The 20,388-nt window shown below is 36.3% G+C and overlaps 1 protein-coding gene across 2 annotated transcripts in view; it reads left to right on the top strand.

Annotated features, from left to right (window-relative positions):
* cemip (cell migration inducing hyaluronidase 1) overlaps positions 1-19,409 on the top strand; it is a 128,092-nt gene extending 108,683 nt beyond the window's left edge. For both annotated transcript variants that reach the window (XM_039670194.2, XM_089129709.1), the window contains 15 exons: positions 352-421; positions 627-755; positions 1,800-1,885; positions 2,138-2,269; positions 3,177-3,212; positions 3,508-3,663; positions 5,755-5,935; positions 8,191-8,406; positions 8,699-8,910; positions 10,348-10,533; positions 11,866-12,070; positions 13,683-13,772; positions 14,029-14,186; positions 14,814-14,914; positions 17,500-19,409. In XM_039670194.2, coding sequence (XP_039526128.2) covers positions 352-421; positions 627-755; positions 1,800-1,885; positions 2,138-2,269; positions 3,177-3,212; positions 3,508-3,663; positions 5,755-5,935; positions 8,191-8,406; positions 8,699-8,910; positions 10,348-10,533; positions 11,866-12,070; positions 13,683-13,772; positions 14,029-14,186; positions 14,814-14,914; positions 17,500-17,627 — 2,086 coding nt within the window. In that variant the 3' untranslated portion in view covers positions 17,628-19,409. The remainder of the gene's footprint in view (positions 1-351; positions 422-626; positions 756-1,799; positions 1,886-2,137; positions 2,270-3,176; positions 3,213-3,507; positions 3,664-5,754; positions 5,936-8,190; positions 8,407-8,698; positions 8,911-10,347; positions 10,534-11,865; positions 12,071-13,682; positions 13,773-14,028; positions 14,187-14,813; positions 14,915-17,499) is intronic.
* Positions 19,410-20,388: the final 979 nt, after the last annotated feature.

Consider the following 20,388-nt stretch of genomic DNA (forward strand, 5'->3'; position numbering starts at 1 on the left):
GATAGATGGATGGATGGATGGATGGATGGATGGATGGATGGATGGATGGATGGATGGATGGATGGATGGATGGATGGATGGATGGATGGATGGATGGATGGATGGATGGATGGATGGATGGATGGATGGATGGATGGATGGATGGATGGATGGATGGATGGATGGATGGATGGATGGCACAAGCAGAAAAAGGATGAATCTCTCTTTTTTTTACAGTAACAGTAATAATCTGTTTGAGATGAGGTTAAGAATGGACATGTGGTAAATGTCAGCCGTGTTTGTTTATGTTCGTGACTGCAGAAGTAGGAAGCAATATGATCTAATCAGTATCTTTCTCTCTCTCTTTCTCAGCGCCACCTCCACCTTCTGGATGGCGAACCCCAATAACAATCTCATCAACTGTGCAGCGGCCGGATCCGAGGTGAGTCTCGTTACCACGGCGATGCCTCTGCGATTAATGGGGCCTTTCCACCTACCATGCTAATTTGTGATGGATCATGCAGCAGCATGTGTTGGTTAGCTGTGGATATTTCTTATATACCGCTGTGTGCTCATTCTCTATGTGTTTTGTGTCATTAGGGCTGCCATTAGCACTTTCTTACGTGTGTGTGTGTGTGGCCTTGCAGGAAACGGGATTCTGGTTCATTTTCCACCACGTCCCCACTGGTCCATCAGAAGGCATGTATTCCCCCGGCAAGTCCGAACATACACCCATGGGGCTCTTCATTAATAACAGAGCTCACTCCAATTACAGGGTGAGTGTGTGTGTGTGTGCATGTGCTGTAGGTGCGTGATATTGTGAATGAAAGTGGGCCACAGCACCAGAGATATAGGTGCCGCTAGCGCAGCTCTCTGTATACACCACTAAAAGGCAGATGCCTGAGATTGATGATCTTGTTGTTCGAAAAATGGAAGCGGGCGAACGCTTTCTTTTGCGCTCCTGCGGTAATCTAAGGCATCATTCTCAGTACGGCCACCGTAATTGAAATATAATTCATTTTGAGCTGCTTAGCTGTTTAATAAAACATGATTTAAGGGTTCGGTAATCTTGGTGTCTTGGAAGCTGTGAAGAGCTTGGAGCTGTGAAGGAATGGATGGCGGAAACTTATTTTTATGACGCCAAGGTTTTTACATTGAGAAATATATATTTTTTTGCTTATAAGCTGGTGTTTTTGACAAGTTTGTTTAGAAATATTGACTTGCATTTTTTAAAATCTTTTTTTAATTTTTATCTTTTGCTTACCAAGGCTGCATTTATTTGTCTATTCCTGTGATGCAAAGCTGAATTATGATCATTCAGAAATCATGCTGATTATTATCAATGTTGAAAACAGTTTAATAATTTTTAATAATTAATAATTTTGTGGAAACCAAAATTATTATTTTTTTCAGGATGTTTTGATGAATAGAAAGTTCAAAAGAACAGCATTTATTTAAATGTATTTTAATTAATTCATCAAATTTTTTTGTTGACATTACTTTCACTTTTAAATCAATTTAATGCATACTTGCTGAATAAAAGTATTACTTTCTTTTAAAAAACAGTTTTTGTATTGTATTGTGTATTATCTTCACCTTTTTGCCTTCATTAGTGTGATAAATTAAAAAGTACAACTATTGCATATATTCTCTTAATTAACATGTGCTCATAAAATCTGCATGGTAATCCTATTAGAGTGAGCAAAAGGTTGTATAATTTGAGTTTGGGTAAATGTTACTCTGCAGGATGTCAACAAATCTGTTAGGTTTACATAAAACATGATGAATGAGGTCTTGTTTTGCTGTTTATGTCTTGGTAGGCGGGGATGATCCTCGACAATGGAGTGAAGACGACCGAGGCTAATGCGAAGGACAAGAGACCCTACCTCTCCCTTGTAGGAGCAAGGTTAGCATTTACAATTTCCCACTCTTGCTGAAGCATTGGGTTTGGTTGCCTCTGTGCTGGGGTTTTAAAGGCATTTTATTTTTTGTCATTTACTCACAGACCTCATGGCTACTTTTTTTCCAAAAAAAAAAAATACACTGAGGCTGTCAAGCTCTGAAAACCCACAAAAGATGTATAGAAATCATACATGTATCATTAGCTCACAAAACCAGACATCAGATCCAGCAAGGACCAGTGTTCTTTTTTTGGCAGGTACGGCCCACACCAGGATGCAGACCCCTTTAAACCAAGAGTTCCTGCTCTAGTCCACCATTTTGTGGCCTACAAGAACCAAGACCATGGTGCATGGCTGAGAGGAGGAGACGTTTGGCTGGATGATTGCCAGTAAGCATTTTGATTATTGAATTGGAATGCCCTGAAGTTAGAAAATCCTGTTTCATTTCTGATAGTTATGCCACAGTGGCCATCTCCTGTATTTTTATTTTATTTTATTTGTTTATTTATTTATTTATTTTTTTTGGTTTAAATTTCATTTCATTTCATTTTATTTTATTTTTTGTCATTTTTTATTGTTTTTTTTTTTTACTTTAATTTATTTTTATTTAATTTATTTTTTTTATCTTTTTTATGCCATTTGGCCATATTCTTAGCAGCCTATTTTATTTTATTATTTTATTTTATTATCTTATCTTATTTTATTTTAATTTAATTTTATTTTATTTTATTACTCTTATTTTATTATATTTATCTTATTTATTTACTTTATTTTTTTACTATACCGTTTGGCCAACCTCTTAGCAGCCTATTTTATTTTATTTTATTTTATTTTATTTTATTTTATTTTATTTTATTTTATTTTATTTTATTTTATTTTATTTTATTTTATTTTATTTTATCTAGATGGGACGTTTAACATGAGCAGCTGTTTTTGTATGATGAAATTGAATTATCACTAAACCTTGGTATATATGAAATATCACTCACAAAAATGTACCGTCCACTGAAGGCCTTCATTAAAACATTTATTATTTAAATGCACTACATTTTGAAAAATAAAAATTATATATATATATATATATATATATATATGCTTTTCAACATAGCTTCAGTAAAATAGCTTTAGATGAGGCAAATAAACTCTACTTCTGTTTTGCGTCTCTCAGACTTATGACTTCAATCATGTGTGCGAGTCAGTTGTGATCGTGTGCGCTCTAGAATCTGATGAGTGTTATTGCAGTGTGCATGGCATGTGGTCAGCACTGACATATCCCTTCATCTTAATTGCTCACAGGTTCGCTGATAATGGAATCGGCCTGACTCTCGCCAGGTAAACCCACTAATCACCATTTTTCCTTGATTCTATTATTTTCTTTGCACACATTTCAGCAGTCTAAAAATGAAATGTTCATATTTGTTGAATTCATTATAGCGCAGGGCATAGTGCCTCTAATTGGAAAATGCCTTATATGGGCGGCTTCTTAGGATGCAGTAAAGGAGTCTGGGCTTTTGTGGGAATGTGAAAGTAATTTATTGGTGAGAACGCAGCAAAGATGTGGTGTTTATTCTCAAAAGGTGAGGAATCACCCTGCTTATTTTTACTTTGTGCTTCTTTGCTTGCATAGTGGCGGAACATTCCCGGATGACGACGGCTCCCGTCAAGAGGTGAAGAACTCTCTGTTTGTGGGAGAGAGTGGGAACAGAGGGATGCACGACCTGAATGATCAATCCTGGGGACCGGGCGGCCCCGATCATCTCGGCAGGTCTCTACCGAGAGGAACGTGAGTGCTGCGAACAGCGCTTTTCCCTTTATCTTGCTATGCACAACAAAACACTGTTTGAAAGTGTTGTGAATGGTGTGGTGTGGAAGTGTGCAACTAGGGAAGCATTTGTTCAATTTTGTTTCCTTTCAAAGAGAACAATGTCTGTGACCTTGGTTTTGATGCCTAATTGATGCCCACATTTTTCCCAGAAATGTCTGTAAGGTGCTGTAAGCCATTTTTGTGGAAAATGTGCCCATTAGTTGTCAGATATTAGGTGTTCTGAGATATCGCAGCTATTTGTACAGTGTGAATTGTTTCTAAAACATCTATAGTCACCTAAAAAATGCAAAAGAGGTATAGAACGTTCAGCAACTTTAGTTGTCCGCAGGCTGAAGTGTGTTGTCAGTATGATTCTAAATTTGCAATAATTTACTTGTGTTAGTTGACATTTATATGCAAGAACAAAAAATGTAGGCTTGATTTTATTCATCAGGAATCGATTGGACGCTCCATAGGGGAATGGCATGGGTTGAAATATAAGACGTCAGTCGAAAAGGAATAGTTTGCACTGTTTTTCTTTGAAAGATGATGATGAATATGTATTAAGAAAGTTTGATTTCATGTGTAGTTTCTGCCCCACTTGCAGTAAACCAAATAGTGAAAACAAATATAGCTGCAAACCACAATTAGTGGAATCCAGCCGGTATAGGAAAATGTAAAGATGAAATATGCTTAGTGAGTTCTGTGTTTACAATTGGGGAGAAATCAATCCAAAGTTCCAGGTTTTACTTTGTTTTCTCTAACATCTCAGAGCAATTTATCACTAGACTCTTTATACCTGACAGGGCTTGAGGATTTCATGTGCTTGACTTTCATCTGTATGTAACTTTATATTCCTTGTCCGCCGCTCCCTTAGAAAATTTTGGATTTTTATAGATGTGAACAAAAAGTGAATGATAAAACACATTTAACACTGACAAATCCCATCTTTATTGCATCCATGAGAGCCAAAGTCTCTATCTTTCTCTTTGAAAACTGTCAAAGTGTCAGGTGCATTTTTCAAACTTTAGCATTCTTCTTGTAGAGAGAACTTTAATTGGACACTTCAACCATCATTTACATTTGAATTAGTTTTTTAAAGAAGAGCCGTTTGTAAAAAGGGTCCACATTTTAAAGGTTAAGTGTGCAATTTCTGTACCTCTAGTGGCATCAAACTGAATTACAAAATCAATGACCGTTTTCAAACAAGATTTAATTTCTGAACCCCTAAAGTCACAAAATTGCAATTGCATTGACCATCTTGCATTTACATTAAAAAAAATTGCATCTATTCAATTTTGCAAACTTACTCGGGCTGTCCATAGATGGCGTATTAAACATCTCTGCTGAATAAAAATAATAATAAAAACTTTAGAGGGAGAAAATTATGGGCAGATTTCCATGTATATTTTTAAGTCTCTATAGGTCAGACAGGGCAGCTGGATGGGCTTTTAGAATGTTCAAAATGTAACTGCTAGTTGCTAGGCAACCATAAATCCCAAAATTACATAAAATGCAATTAACCCCAGACCCTTCTCGCAATATTTGTTGAGTTTCCAGCACTCGGACGGAAAGTTGTAGCCGTTCAAAATGAGGAAGAAAGTACACTCTAAAAAATGCTGGGTTGTTTTAACCCAACTTTGGGTCAAATATGGACTAACCCAGCCGTTGGGTTAAATTTTTACATTACATTTTTAACCCAGCATTTTGGGTTTGTCCATATTTGACCCAAAATTGGGTTAAAACAACCCAGCATTTTTTAGAGTGTAGTTAGAGGAAAACCAGCACGTTTTATTCCTTATGACTTTTTTTCCTGTCTTGTTTAAATAATAAAAATAATAAACAACATTCTCAATCCAGTTATCTCAAGGTTTTTCTCAAGACAAGGCAAAAATAATATTGTATTGTTATTCTATTTCGTGCAACTAGTTTCTCCGGAAATTGAATTCCGGTTGATTTTGTAAATGTTTTTCTTCGTCCACTGCATTACATTGACCAAATGTCCCATCATGGGTGTTATTTGATGAGTGCAAACCAGTTCAGTGATGTCATCACCTCTCTGCCCTGCAGTGACTTCCCTATTCGCGGAATGCAAATCTACGACGGGCCGATCAACGTCCAGAACTGCACATTCCGCAAATTCATTGCTCTTGACGGACGCCACACAAGCGCTTTTGGTTTCCGCCTGAACAACTCCTGGCAGAGCTGCCCGAACAACAACGTCACTGACATCACCTTTGATGATGTGCCGGTAAGCGATGTCGGGTCTCATCCAGATCTCTGTGGCCCTTTGTGACTCTGTGACAAAATATATGTCAGCGCTCTTTGTGCTTCTTAATAAAAGTGGATGAGGACACTGTCTCTGAGCTATTTCAGGAACTCTGATTGATTTTGTGGATGTCAAAGAGGATTATAACATTTCTGAGTGTCTTCTAGCTGACAGAGGTTGTCCTTCCTCTGGTTATAATCACCCCCCCTCATGTCACTTCCAATAGTCAGATATAAGGCTTCATTGACTTCATTTATGCTGCAAGGTCTAAAGCAGAGATCTGATTAGGGTTGTGTACGACTGTAGAAATGTCGGTCATTTATTATTAATATATATTTCAGTATATATTTGTGAAAACATCTTAGAAACATGGAAGAAAAGAAAAAAGCCAAACAAGACAAGGCATTGCAGATTGCAACAGTAATAATGAATTTAACAGTTGTGCAGCCACTGATGTGACTATAAATATTTAGTAACGGCATTGAACATGGCACATCCGATCAGAATTTAGAGTCATACATTTTAATAGATAATATTATGATAATATTATTTAACTTTTCAATGATTTGTTTAATTAACCAGAATGTGCAAAATTGAGCATCACCACGTGGTTGTTTAAAGGGATAGTTCATTTTGAAATTAATTTTTGGTATGTTTTAGCTCACCTCAAGGGCATCCAAGATGTAGGTTCAATTTTGATATTTTTAGGTCAAACCGTTCTTGTCTGTCAGTCATATAATGCAGGTCTATGGTCACTAGGGTTGGGTATCGTTTGAATTTGAACGATTCTGATTCTGATTCCGATTCCTTGTTTCGATTCCGGTTCCTAACGATTCTCGATTCTGATTCTTTTAAGAGGCAGGGTCAAAAAAGTTTAGCTAACCTTGCTAACCAACGGCCTTTCTGAAGGAAATAATCCTTTCTGAAGGAAATACTCCTTCTGTAAAAATACTCCTTTTGTCACAAATTTTGCATTTTGCCGAGATTTCGTTATTTTTAGAAAAGTGAAGCCACACTTTGGATCGCCGACGTAAGGTACTCATGTTCGACTCGCGTGGTTATGCCAACACTTCCGGTAGACGCTTCTTCATTGGTGTTGTTCAGCGGTTTCTTCTTCCGCTCGGCGGACTGTGAATATCGAAACTAGGAATCGAAATTTTAACTTTTGAACGATTCCGGGAAAAACGAAAAGTTAGTCTCGGTTCCAATCGATACTCGATTCTCGATACCCAACCCTAATGGTCACCACCTCAAAGAGCATGCACAGAGAAGTCCAAATTGATATTTTTAGTATTTATATTGTTTTTACGTCTTGTAACCACAGCCACGTCCAAGTGATCTGAGGGCGCGGGCACTTCGGTCTGCACAAGCACCGGAAAGCGCCGGAAGTGATCTCTTGCGCGTGTATGTCACTCATTGTTTACACAGAAATTTCGGAAGCGTTACGTTTCACTGTGAAGATTTATGTTCTATGTTTATACATATTTAGATATACAGGAAATCGCAACGGACGACGATTTCGATATATCAACAGACAACTTTGATTTTTTTTTTTTTGCAACCGCGCGAGAGATCACTTCCGGTGCTTTCCGGACAGAAGCGCCTGCGCCCTCAGATCACTTGGACATGGCTGTGGTTACAAGAGATAAAAACGATATAAATACTGTTCGTTTTCTCACACAAACCGCTCGTTTCGTGTCTAAGGCCATCAATGTGTACTTACATTTACGAGTCATTAAATCATGTTTAATTTGGACTTCTCTGTGCATGCTCTTTGAGGTGGTGACCATAGACCTGCATTATATGACTGACAGGCAAGAACGGTTTGACTTAAAAATATTAAAAAAATTGAAACTACTGCGGAAACAAAGAAACCTACATCTTGGATGCCCTTGACGTAAGCTAAAACGTACCAAAAAATGTATTTCAAAGTGAACTATCCCTTTTAATATTCAAGGTTATCTACTACCGAAGGATCATGCAACACTGGCGACTAGAGTAATGTGTATACAAATGCGTAAAATATATTTCAGACATCATGTTAAATTTTTGTTTGTGTTATGTCAAATCTAGAACCACATTTGTTATTGGTGCAATAACAAAGCTGTGACAAGATTTCTGATCTGTGACAGATCAGATATTGGTGTAAATGTACAATTGTTGGCTTAATAAAAAAATTTTGGCAGGTATAAAGACAAGTAATTTACAAATAGTATCCTAAATTCCCTTGGCTCTAGATCACTTCACGTGTATTCTTTGGTGAACCGGGTCCCTGGTTTAACAAGATGGAGATGGATGGCGACAAGACAACCATTTTCCATGACATCGATGGCTCGGTTAGCGAATACCCAGGCGCTTTCATAGTCAAAGAGGACAACTGGCTCCTGAGACACCCCGACTGCATTGACATCCCCGACTGGAGAGCTGCCATCTGCAGCGGGCACTACGCCCAGGTGAGTCCAACCCGAAGCCATCCACACCCTCCCGTTACTCCCAAAACAGTCCCATGTTTTAGTGTCAGCAGCCTTCATTCGGGCATTCGCTACACAAGCATCTACACGCAAACGGCAATGTTTCCCAAGCAGCACCTTGTTGGTTTGATACATTCCAAGAAACGATAAAACCAGACACCTTGTTATTTAGCCTTCTTTGAAATTCGCTTTCATACAGAAAGGCAATCAGTCTGTCAAATAACACTCAAGTGCTTTTTCACACACTTGTGCAAAATATTCTGCCTCCATCCAGATTTACGTCCAGACCCGAAACCCAGCCAACCTTAACATGAAGATGGTGAAGGATGAGTATCCAGACAAACCTCTGGAGCTGTTCGGTGCTCTGGGAAAGAGGAATCATTACCAGCAGTTTCAGCCCGTGGTCACACTGAGGAAAGGATACACCATGCACTGGGACCAAGCGGCTCCTGCTGAGGTCACTATCTGGCTCATTAACTTCAACAGGTCAGTGACTGATCAACTGTGCAATAGTCTTGATAGTTTCCACTCAGGTTCAAGCCTTTTTGTTGACAAAATTCACTGTAAATCTATAATCTTTCACAATTAAAATTTACGGTCCCCCCAGCAGTTTTTCATCTGAATATAAACTATTTGAAAGCGAAGAAATTAAGACAGCCATAATCAGTAGTTTTATTGTTTTAGTGTCGTTTTGTAAATAAAATAAAAAATTAATATATATATATATATATATATATATAAAGAGCTTATAAATCAGTGATGTGTTTGGAAAATGTAAAAATGCAGAAAGTTTTCTGTCATGGGTATAGTTTAGTGTAAGGGGATAGAATATACAGTTTGTATAAAAATCATTATGTCTATGAAAAGTCTGATGAAAAAAACTCGAAACCACAATGGGTATGTATGCTTCTTATAGCAACCCTATGCAAAGACAACTATATGAAAGCTAGCTAGTTCACAACATTCTGACCAGACCATTATACATTTATATTTGCTCAACCAGTGGAGTGGGTTTGGGGGGTCTGAACATTCTCTTTGTCCAACCAGTGGCAGATGGGTGGAGTGCCTAGGATGCCCAGCCAATTTTTTGTCATCTGGTTCTTTATATAAGTCCTTCATGTGTAAATGCAGCCTAATAGACTAGTCTCTGGGTCATAAATTATAATTAAACCAAAATATTAACAAGAAACCGAGGAAATCACTCACTACTCCTTGTATAACTTTAATAGTGTGAAAAGCCCTCTAGAATCAAACATGAACATACATTTAGGCCAATAGAAAAAAAGAATCTGGACAGCTGATTTGAATTATTTACTGTCAGTCAAACTCCAACAGCATCACTATTAATGTATTATATAAGTCTTTGACAGTAGTCAAAATAATTGATTGTGGATTTGATTCCTTCGGTATTAGTCTAATTTTTAATGTTTACTTGAATATTTTAAGCACTAATTTGTCTCTTTGTATCATAATCTGAATCTTTGTTCTGCTTTTTTTTACTTATTTAAGGAACAATTAAGAGCTGCATGCATTTTTTGTTGTTGTTTTGATGATGTTTATATTAATAATTCAACTTTTTAAATGAAGGATGCACTCACATGAACAGATCAAAATAAAGAATGAAGTTTGAAAAGACTTCAGAGTATGAAAAAAAAATACATTAAAGTGAGAGATATGCACACATTTATGTTATTCACATTTATACTGTAGATTAAAATAGCAACATTCGTAACAGTGATTATAAATCATATTCACTAAAAAAAATACACATCATCCTGCTCTCCAATGAAACCAGACCCTGGAACCGGGAATATGGTGCCCCCTAGTGATTGATGAAAATACTAAAATACACGACCACATATCTGTCGAACTACAGTTACCGTGCTTTATTCATTTACAGCAGTTTTGTTGCTTCTTTTACAGAAATGACTGGATAAATATGGGCATCTGCTATCCAAAAGGCACAACGTTCACCATAATCTCCGACATCCACAACCGTCTCACTAAACAGACGAGGAAGACTGGGGTGTTCATGAGGACCACTGTGAGAGAAAAGATAGGCGACTCTCACCAGACAAGAGGATATTACTATTGGGAGGAGGACACTGGGTAAGAGCAGATGTGCTCTCATTCTCCAAATGCTGGGTTTATATAGTCCCTGAATGACACTATCTGCACTCCTATGTAACTGCAGGTCTGGTAGTGAATGCAAATAGATGTTATAATAGAAAAAGTCTTTTTGACGATTTTATTGAAAAGATGAATGGTTGAGAAGTGATGCAGAGAAGTAAGGGAACAGGATCAGCAAAATGGCACGACTCTGGCTCAGTGTTGGCGCATCATGTGCACTAAATGAAATACTGATTCATTAAATCAGTATAAAAATACATAAAAATAATTGAATCTAATATAAATAAATAGTTTTAAATTCCCATCAGCTCCAAGCTTATCAGTTTAATAGATCATTGTAATTTATATTTACATTATTTTTAACTTAAATATTTTTTTAATGTGCACTGGTCAATAGTGTGGAATCATTAAAGTCCCCATTAAGTTGTCAGTCATTTTATCCTTTAAAAACTGATTGTATTTGACATATTTAAAAGTTTTTTCTTAGTCTTCATGTCTTAAAACAGCTCCACTCTTGCAACTCTACACTCTTGCCTCATTTCGTATACGCAGTTCTATGGATATGCAAATTATCCCCGCCTCCACTCACTCACACCAGCTCAGAGACATGTTGACGTGATTGGTTACAAGGTAGTTTGTGACATCAGAAACACCAGCGATTTCAGGCTCACTGCAGTGTTAAAGAGAAAATACTCAGCAATGGTGTTGACTTATATGCTTTAAGACAAACCATGTGCAAATTGATATTAAAAACACCACATAGACATATAAACAACATTAAAAGCTTGATATTCACCACTGAAATAAGGGTTCGGGTTTTTTTAATGTTAGAAGACTTGATCACTTCCAAACAACTCTTAATGTTTCAATCAGTTTTTAAAAATCACCGAACAGAATGAATCCATTATAATGCTAATGGTGTTTAAAAGAATGGACGTAAAACATATTAAATTAAATGTGTGTGTTTTTCTATTGACACGTCTAATAGAAAATCATCCTGAACGAAGTCGTAGTAATTATTAGACATCTGTGTTATGATAGAGGATGAAAATATAGCTGTTCTCAATTTAGCGATGTCAGTCTTCCCTTGCTAATGAAACATAATTAAATTGTAAGAATGATTAATACCACTCAATTGGAACTGCTCTGAAATTACCCAGAAGGCTGGATGCTAAACGCCACAGTTTTATCAATTATTATTATTGTAAGTTTTGATGTTATTTTAAAAGTGTCACAGCTTCCAAACTCATGACAGTGTTATTCCTGTTGGTGTGTCTGATCTCTGGTGTGTGTCTGCCGTCATCCCTGCAGGCTGCTCTTCCTTAAAATCAAAGCGCACAATGAGAAGGAAGATTTTGCGTTCTGCTCGATGAAGGGTTGTGAAAGAGTGAAGATCAAAGCGGTGATTCCCCCCGGCAGCGGCCCCAGTGACTGCATGGCTGAAGCCTACCCCAAATACGAAGAGATGCCCGTCGTAGATGTGCCTATGCCTAAAAAACTGCCTCGCTCAAGACTGGTGAGGAGACGGTTTTGACTTTTGAAAGCCTCTCTGTTTGAAGTCTGGTGTGATGCTGCGAGTCAGAAGTGAAATGTTCCTGCTGGGTTTCTCCAACGTGCTCGATGCTCTGAAGATGATGTATAAAGAAGCAAAATGGCTTTTGTTAGTTTTGCAGGTGTTTAGTTGTCTCTGGGCAATCAAACGGTGCAGGATGAAGGATGCTGTATGGTGCTAGCATATTTTCTGCGGTTATCAGCAGGAGCGTTTATGTGTTTTGCTCACTTGAGTCTGCAAAACAGGTTTTATTATCATATGATGCATTTTATTTACATAACGATATTACGCAGCAGCCCCTAAAGGGACATGGTGACGGAATAATGTGAGATGGGAGGGAAAAAAATACTCGCAAAGAACGCAAAGTTTCTCGGGGAAAAGGAATATATCTATCTATCTTCTATATATCTATCTAGAGATATGGGTATATATTTGTATCATACATATTCAAATATAACTCATTTTTGAATATGTGATATGTATTATACGTATCTTGAATATGTATTATACTAACTAACTAAAAGGAAAGAATAAATAAAGAAATGAAAGAGGTGTACACATTATATATATATATATATATATACACACACACACACACACACACATTTAATTCTGTCAATTTACTATCAATAAAGTTATATATCTAAATATTTTCTGTTATGTGCTATGAAAAACATACATTTTAGCAAATATATATATATAAATATATATAAATAATATTAAATATTAATATTAAATATATACTGTATATATACCGATATTAGGCCATTTTTATTATCGGCCGATATTAGGCATTTTCCAAACTATAGGTATCGGCAGTTATAATGGCCGATAAATGAATATTTCAAAAATAAAATAGAAACGGACGAAACACGCTTGAACCATATCATGAGTGTTGGAGTTGTATAGTTTGTCCACCAGAGGGCACTCTACACCGTTCCTGTTGGCAACACTCGTTGAGTTGGTCACGATACATACATTGCTTGAATAACAATTAAAAGAACATCCCCATCAGTTCCCTTAACTCAAATAAGCATGACAAAATTTGTGACTATCATGTCCAGTTTAAAAAAATTAATTAAAAAATAAATAAAATATCGGCCGATATATCGGAATATCGGATTTTAAAACCCAAAAATATTTGTATCGGTATCGGCCTTCAAAATCCTTTATCGGTCGGGGTCTAATATATATGTGTGTGTGTGTGTGTTCCTGTGACATCATTTCACCTTTCGGCACTGTTGGAGTTGAAGTGACATTATGTTACATTTTGCAAGCGGAAAATTAGAACATCTGATATTCTGAGCAGAAAAGAGCACAGTATATTCATAATGGCAGTTCAAGTTTATCGTATATATGTTCAGGAATTCTCATATGCATGTTTTAAGTACAAATATCAATCGAGAAAGTATTATCATGAGTTGAGTTGAACTTTATTGTCCATTCTGTTTGTCACAGAGTGGAAATTTATCTTTGACACTGGCGACATAAATACATCCACGTTACTGTTAAAAAAAAAAAGTATTATCATAGGATTTTATATTATTGTAATCACATTTCCCTGTTTTCTTTACAGCCTCACGCAACAGAGCACTTCCTCGAAGTCAAACTAGAGTCATATTTCACACGCTTCTTCCACATCAAAGAGTACTTCGCCTATACAGAGGTACAAACTCTTAATAATGTGTATTTACTTTATCAAGCTTTGAGTTTTTTTTCTCCAATGGTGTTTATAATAACTTATTTTCAACTCAAATCTTAAAATATAACAAGAAAAAAGATGATAGCTGTTATTTCCATATATTTTGTTTTCGTCAATATAGCAAAAAAGAATACAGAAATAGAAACTTATGAGACAGACTGAACAAAACGATAAAGGAAAAAGTTCAAAACAAATGAAAATAAAGTTATTGTTTCTGTAGGTGAATGGCAAGAAGATCTATCAATCAGAAGACGGAGTGCATGTGACTGTGATCGACGGCCACAGCGGTAAAATCCTGGAGTCTAAAGGCTTTAGGAACTCCATACTGATGGGAATCCCAGCTCAGCTAGAAAACTACATCAACAACCTCAAAGACGAGTAAGACTAACAGAAAAAAATCCATATGCATGAATATTAAACGTGCATTTAAAATCAAAATGACTATGCTGTATCATTAAAACCAGCGTTATAGCCTACTTGTGTAAATGAAACCCAAACAGTTGTTACAGAGTTAAAAATGCTCTTTTTTTCAGTTTTTAAAGAAGCATTTTATATGTACATAAAGCACCTCATTATCAGCTAAGCATCAAGCTATCTGAGATGTTTGACTTCCTGTAGGGCTTCAATGTGTTGAATTCAAGCGAATCATAGACTGTTGTGCTACACGCGGCGCTATGAAGTTCTGCACTGTTGATGTGTTTGGACTCTCACAGAAAAGCATTGAACTGGAAATGATCACACAGTCATGTAGGGAGAGAGAAATTGCAAGTTGCACATGCTTCAATGGCCTTGTAATGTAGCTTGGCATGTCACTGAAAAATGAAAAACTAAACTATGATTTCACAAGTTTTGTCTGTAGGTAAAGCAAAACAAGTGAAATTTGATTTCAGGGACCAGTTCAGAGGATGTATTTGTTCAAAGAACTATTTTTTAATGTCTATTTTTTTTGTATTTGTTCATCAATTGAAGTGCTGTGTGATAGGAACTGATTTTTTGCACTTGCAGGTCAGTGGTTTTGATCACCTCTAAAGGGAAGCTGGTCACCACAGGGCCATGGACCAAAATCCTCGAGACCCTCGGAGCTGATCGGACGGTGAAGTTGAAAGGTTAGTTAAAGTGTAATGAAAGTGTCAGTTAAATGGGTTATTAACGGCGTTCATGCAAATACAGTTTAAAGCGATTTTTTTTACAGTCTTTTCGGCCTAGCAAACATTGTACATTTTTTTACATACTTTTGCAACAGGACGCGGCATGCGTGGCGCTGCGCAATGAAGCCCATTAATGTCAATGGCCAAACCGCACACCGCGGTCAAATTTCAAAATAGTTAAACTTTTGCCGCTGTGACGATTACCAGCGCACCCAATATAAACTTTTTGGCATCCAAAATGTGCGGCGTAGTGGATGACGAGCGCGAGACGCCGAAATGGATGCCAATAAGATATGATTCTGAATAGAGAGTGTACTTTTAAAAAGTTGCCAAATTTTTTTTTTTTTGACGTTGTGAACTGAGCTATCATTGATGGCCAAGCACACACACACACACACACACACAACTGAGGCGAATTCTCCGTCCCCTCGTCAATATCCAGCCCGATCGCACGAAAGTTCGTATCTATGGCACGAATGTCATTTCTCGTGGCATTTATACGCCAAAAGCAGTTTTTGCGTGTATTTGGCACGCGATTTTCGCGTACATATTATACGCACTTTTTTGCGTATAATACACACGAACTCCCCACCCCCCTCCCCCCTAAACCTAACCCAGGGTTTTTTAGTGCGTACCATATACACGAAAAAAACACTTTTGGCGTATAAATGCCACGAGAAATGACACTCGTGGTATAGATACGCATCTTCATGAGACTGTGTTGCAATATCAGGACCTCGTCAGTATTTCTTTCACCCTTTTATTGATGCATTGTGAGAGAGATGTGTGAGAATTTTTAAGTGTGAAATTGAACACAGTATTGTCAATGTTGTTTTCAATAAAATAAAAAAAACATTTGCACAAAGCAAGCCGATCCACTTTTTCATGCTGATAACTTAAGATCATTAAAATGAGAAAAAAATATGCGACAAAAAGATATTTAGAATAGATAGATAAATGTGCGATGAATTGCGAGTTAACTGAGCCATTAATGCAATTAATCGTGATTAAATATTTTAATCATTTGACAGCACTAATATATATATATATATATATATATATATATATATATAAAAGAAATCAATAGTATATATTCAACAAGGCTGGATTAAATTGATCAAAATTCACAGTTAAAAAGGTATATGAAACTGATGTTGTGAGTCTTTACTCTTCCCTATAGTTACGTATTACAGGACACATGAATTTAAGCAAAAATAAGATTTGTCAATTTGATTTCATGGTGACTTTAAAATATATTGAAATAGAAAAAAGTTATTTTAAATTGTAACAGTATTAATTTTCGATCAAATAAATGCACTCTTGGTGAGCAGAAGACTCTTCTTTTAAAGACTTTTAAAATGATCGACCCTAAATTTTTGAACAAAGTGTCTCCGGTTCACGCTTATTTCTGGCTATAGAGTTTTATCCCAGTGGTATTTGGGATTCTTTATGGTAAATTTCAACTTGTGTGAAGAGAAGCTGTTTTCTGGGTTGGACACACACATACAGTACATACCAGAGCAGCAGGGTCCTTCCTCTCGACCCTCCCTTCACATATTATATTTATCATGTCGAATTGTCATTTCAACAGGCCGAAACCCCTTCAGTTTACATTCCAAGTCCTTCCCACCGTGAACATATTTCGCAGGTCACGCGGCATGCAGAGTATCTATTGAAATACTAAAGGATTAAAAATGAAAAACACAAGATTCTATAATAATGATCATCTTACTCTACTCTCGTTTATTTCATGGAAACCAAATAAATTGCTAAATAAATAAATAAACATGAAATATTAATTTGACATTTATTTTAAACATGAAACAACAAGGAAGATTTTTATTCAGCAAGGGCACATTAAATTGATCAAAAGTGACAGTAAAGACATTTATAATGTTCCAAATGATTTCTATTTTAAATAAAATCAGTTCGTTTGAACTTTCTATTCACTAAAACAAATATTAAGCAGCACATCTGTTCAACATTGATAATAATAATCAGAAATGTTTCTTGAGCAGTAAATCTGCATATTAGAATGATTTCTGAAGGATCATGTGACACTGAAAACTGAAGTAATGATGCTGAAAATTCAGCTTTGCATCACAGGAATAAATTGCACGTTAAAATATATTCAAATTGAAAACGTATTACTGTTAGTAAATTGTAATAATATTGTACTATACTACTGTTTTATTGTATTTTGATCAAATGAGTGCAGCCTTGGTGAGCAGAAGACTTTTTTTAAAAAACATAAAAAAAATCCTACTGACCTCAAGCTTGTGAATGGTAGGATATCTGTTGCCAGGGATGACAGTCAATCATAAAGTAATGGCCTCATTATACAATGTTTGGCTGTAAAATGTTGCGTTTGACCAATCAGAATCAAATATTTTAAACTGCCTTTTTATTACCACAACATCAAAGACCATATAATTAAATTTGGCAAATGTTAAAGTGGATAGTAAAAACTGGTCATGTCAAAAATTCTTGTCATGAATGAGGCCCAACAGCTTTAATTTTGCGACGTTTTCTTTCTCCACCAGATAAACTTGCCTTTGTGGGCTTCAAAGGCTCCTTCCGGCCAGACTGGGTGAGGATGAGTGTTGATGAAGAGCGGGCCAAACTCCACCAAGTGCTGCCCATCCCTGTGATTAAGATGATGAAGCTATGAAAGAGCGGCACACAGCAGGACATCTCAGACTCGCAGTAGCACCACTGCCAGCTTCGCCAGGACTACTAAACCCAAAACCACCAATCAGAACCGAGCATGTGTTTATGTTACCTAGTAACCCCTCCAAGCAGATTCCATTATATGTGACAATGTGGATTTGACAACGTGATTTTTGGATTGTGTCGTCAGTTGATTATACTTGAGTTTCAACGGGAGAAAAAAACAAGAAAAAAAAAATACTAAAAACAAACTCAACATTCCTTGTTTTCGACCCTCTCGGTGATGTTTGCCTTCTTGTTACAACATATGTTTTTTCTAAATATGTAGAAAAAGATGTTTCAGAATCTAAATGTTGTGGGGTTTCCTCATTTTAATTGTCACGCACAAGAGTTGGTTTCGTTTGTGATGAACAAGAGAGCCAGCAAAAAAATGGAACAGGTCACCCTAAAATGAAAATTTCACTCATTTAATTTACAAATCGTGTCGTTTGATGGAGCAAAACCCAATAATTTTTTTAAAAATCTCCAAAAGCACTATAAAAGCAGTCAATATTTCAAATCTTCTGAAGTAATTATTTAATAATTAAGTAAAACATTGGTTCTACTGTGCATTAAAAATGCAAACATTCCCATGGAGACTTGGAAATAACTATAAAGATTTGAGACAACCTGAGAGTGAATTCTTATTTTTCAGTGAACTGTTCCTTTAAATCCAACAGTCAAGAATGGATTTGAATCTGAGCATTAGTAGATGTCAGTCTATCATAAAATGATCAAATCTGTGATGAATTGGCTTTTCTTCCATTTGGCAAGAAGTACGACATTGTCCCTTTGCCGAAATAGCTGGTCTTTTTTCGGAGATTGTAATTTGTTAGTGTTTTTGTATGTTTTGTGTGTTTCTTAAAAAAAAAAAATCCTGATTGATAAAAGAGATATATTTTATACTTATTTATTGTACAGGCACTATTACGCAAATTCAGAAGGGACATCTTTCAAGGAACTTTTAAGTTGTAATGTAATTCTTTCCTCTCTGTAATAAAACTAAACCTTTAAGTACAATTTTCACTTTAGTGTATAATTCAAATATACATTACATTAATTTTAAGTTGTAAATGGATGTGATGTAAATGTGAATGATTTCCAAGTAATAAAAAATATGTATTACTTTAGATAAGAAAAAAAATGTAAAGACTTTTGTACAGAAATAAATTTTTCCTCACATCTTTGAAGTGATGCTATGTTTGTGTGTGTAGTAAAAGGTTTGCTTTATAATGTGCTATATTCCCACCAACACAAAGTGATGCTGGAATGTGTCTCCAGCTTGGCTGACACTATAACCCAAGCTCATGTTGATTGATGGTATGTAGCCTATACAGTGTTTTCTTGGGGTGGGGGTCCGTGAAGATTTTCTTCAGCAGATGGTGAGGAAATATGACCATGGAGGCCATACCGGACCAGGGTGGATCCTGCATTCTGTACATGCATGAATGTACACTAATGATCTGGACATGTTTGCAGAGTAAAACACGCTGAAGCGATCGATGGTCAGCATTACTTCAGAGATGAGAAAACTACATTGGCCTTTTTGAAAGTCATCATCATGGGTTGCTGGCTGTGTTTTCTGGAATGTTGAATCTTCTTATTTGACCTAATTTAATGCAGCTCATCAGTCTGGACCAAAGCCATTAAGAATGCGGTCAATGCGGCTGCCTTTCTCGCATGACAAATCGATGACTAATTTAAACCCTCATGCTCTGTCCTGGACAACCTTATTCCATCAACATATGACAGTTTGTTTGGTTTTGGACAATGCTGGTCATCAGCTGTCATCTCAAATGGCTCATGTCCACAAATTGGACATGCAAAAATAGAAAAACAAATATGTCTACTCTTTCATCAATCTTCCAGAAACCAAATTAAAAACAAAATTGTTAGAGCTTCCAGAAATAAGAAAAAATTCAATTGTGACCGCATCTTTTTTCTTATTTCTGGAAGCTCAAAAAATGTTGTTATTGACTTTGGGCAAGAAATTCAACTTTTAAATGACAAAATAGATTGTCTTGATTAAAATCTATTAAAGGAGTAGTTCACTTTAAAAAAAAAAAAGCTTTTGCTGATAATTTACTCACCCCCATGTCATCCAAAATGTCCATGTCTTTTTTTCGGCAGTCGAAAAGAAATTAAAGGAGAACTCCTGTGAACAATGAACCTTTGGTCTAATAAAACATCGGTACCTAGTCAACCGTTCTCTGAGATTTGTTTTCATGATAATCAAATATAAAAAAATTATCTCTAAAAACTGTTTAGCGTATAATGCTAGTAATGGGGGCATTGACTAAGTAAAAAGAAATCGCTAGTTTATACCACTAACAAGACTCAAAATAGCCCCAAACTAACGCAGTAACATAATGAGGCTCCATACATGCAAAATGAAGCATTGAGAACTTTGTAAGTGTACAGATATGTTAGGCAAGAAAATACTTTATAAAGACAGTTCACTTCATGTATACACAGCAGGAGCCATCTTAGAAAACAGTCTCGATAAGTCGATCCCCGAACGCCATTCATAAAGAAGTTCGCTGAACTTCATACAGTTCAGCTCACTCAGCACGACGTTCGTGGTTTGACTTATCGAGACTATTTCCAAAGATGGCTTCTGTGTGTATACGCGAAGCAAAGAACGTATATGGGCTATATGCATGCATAAGTTCCGCATTTGACGCAAGGATGCTAGTCTAGAACCTTCCTGAGCTGAGATATTG

This window comes from Pimephales promelas, chromosome 1, assembly GCF_988280905.1.
Source record: "Pimephales promelas chromosome 1, fPimPro1.hap1.1, whole genome shotgun sequence".
Classification (NCBI taxonomy): Eukaryota; Metazoa; Chordata; class Actinopteri; order Cypriniformes; family Leuciscidae; genus Pimephales; species Pimephales promelas.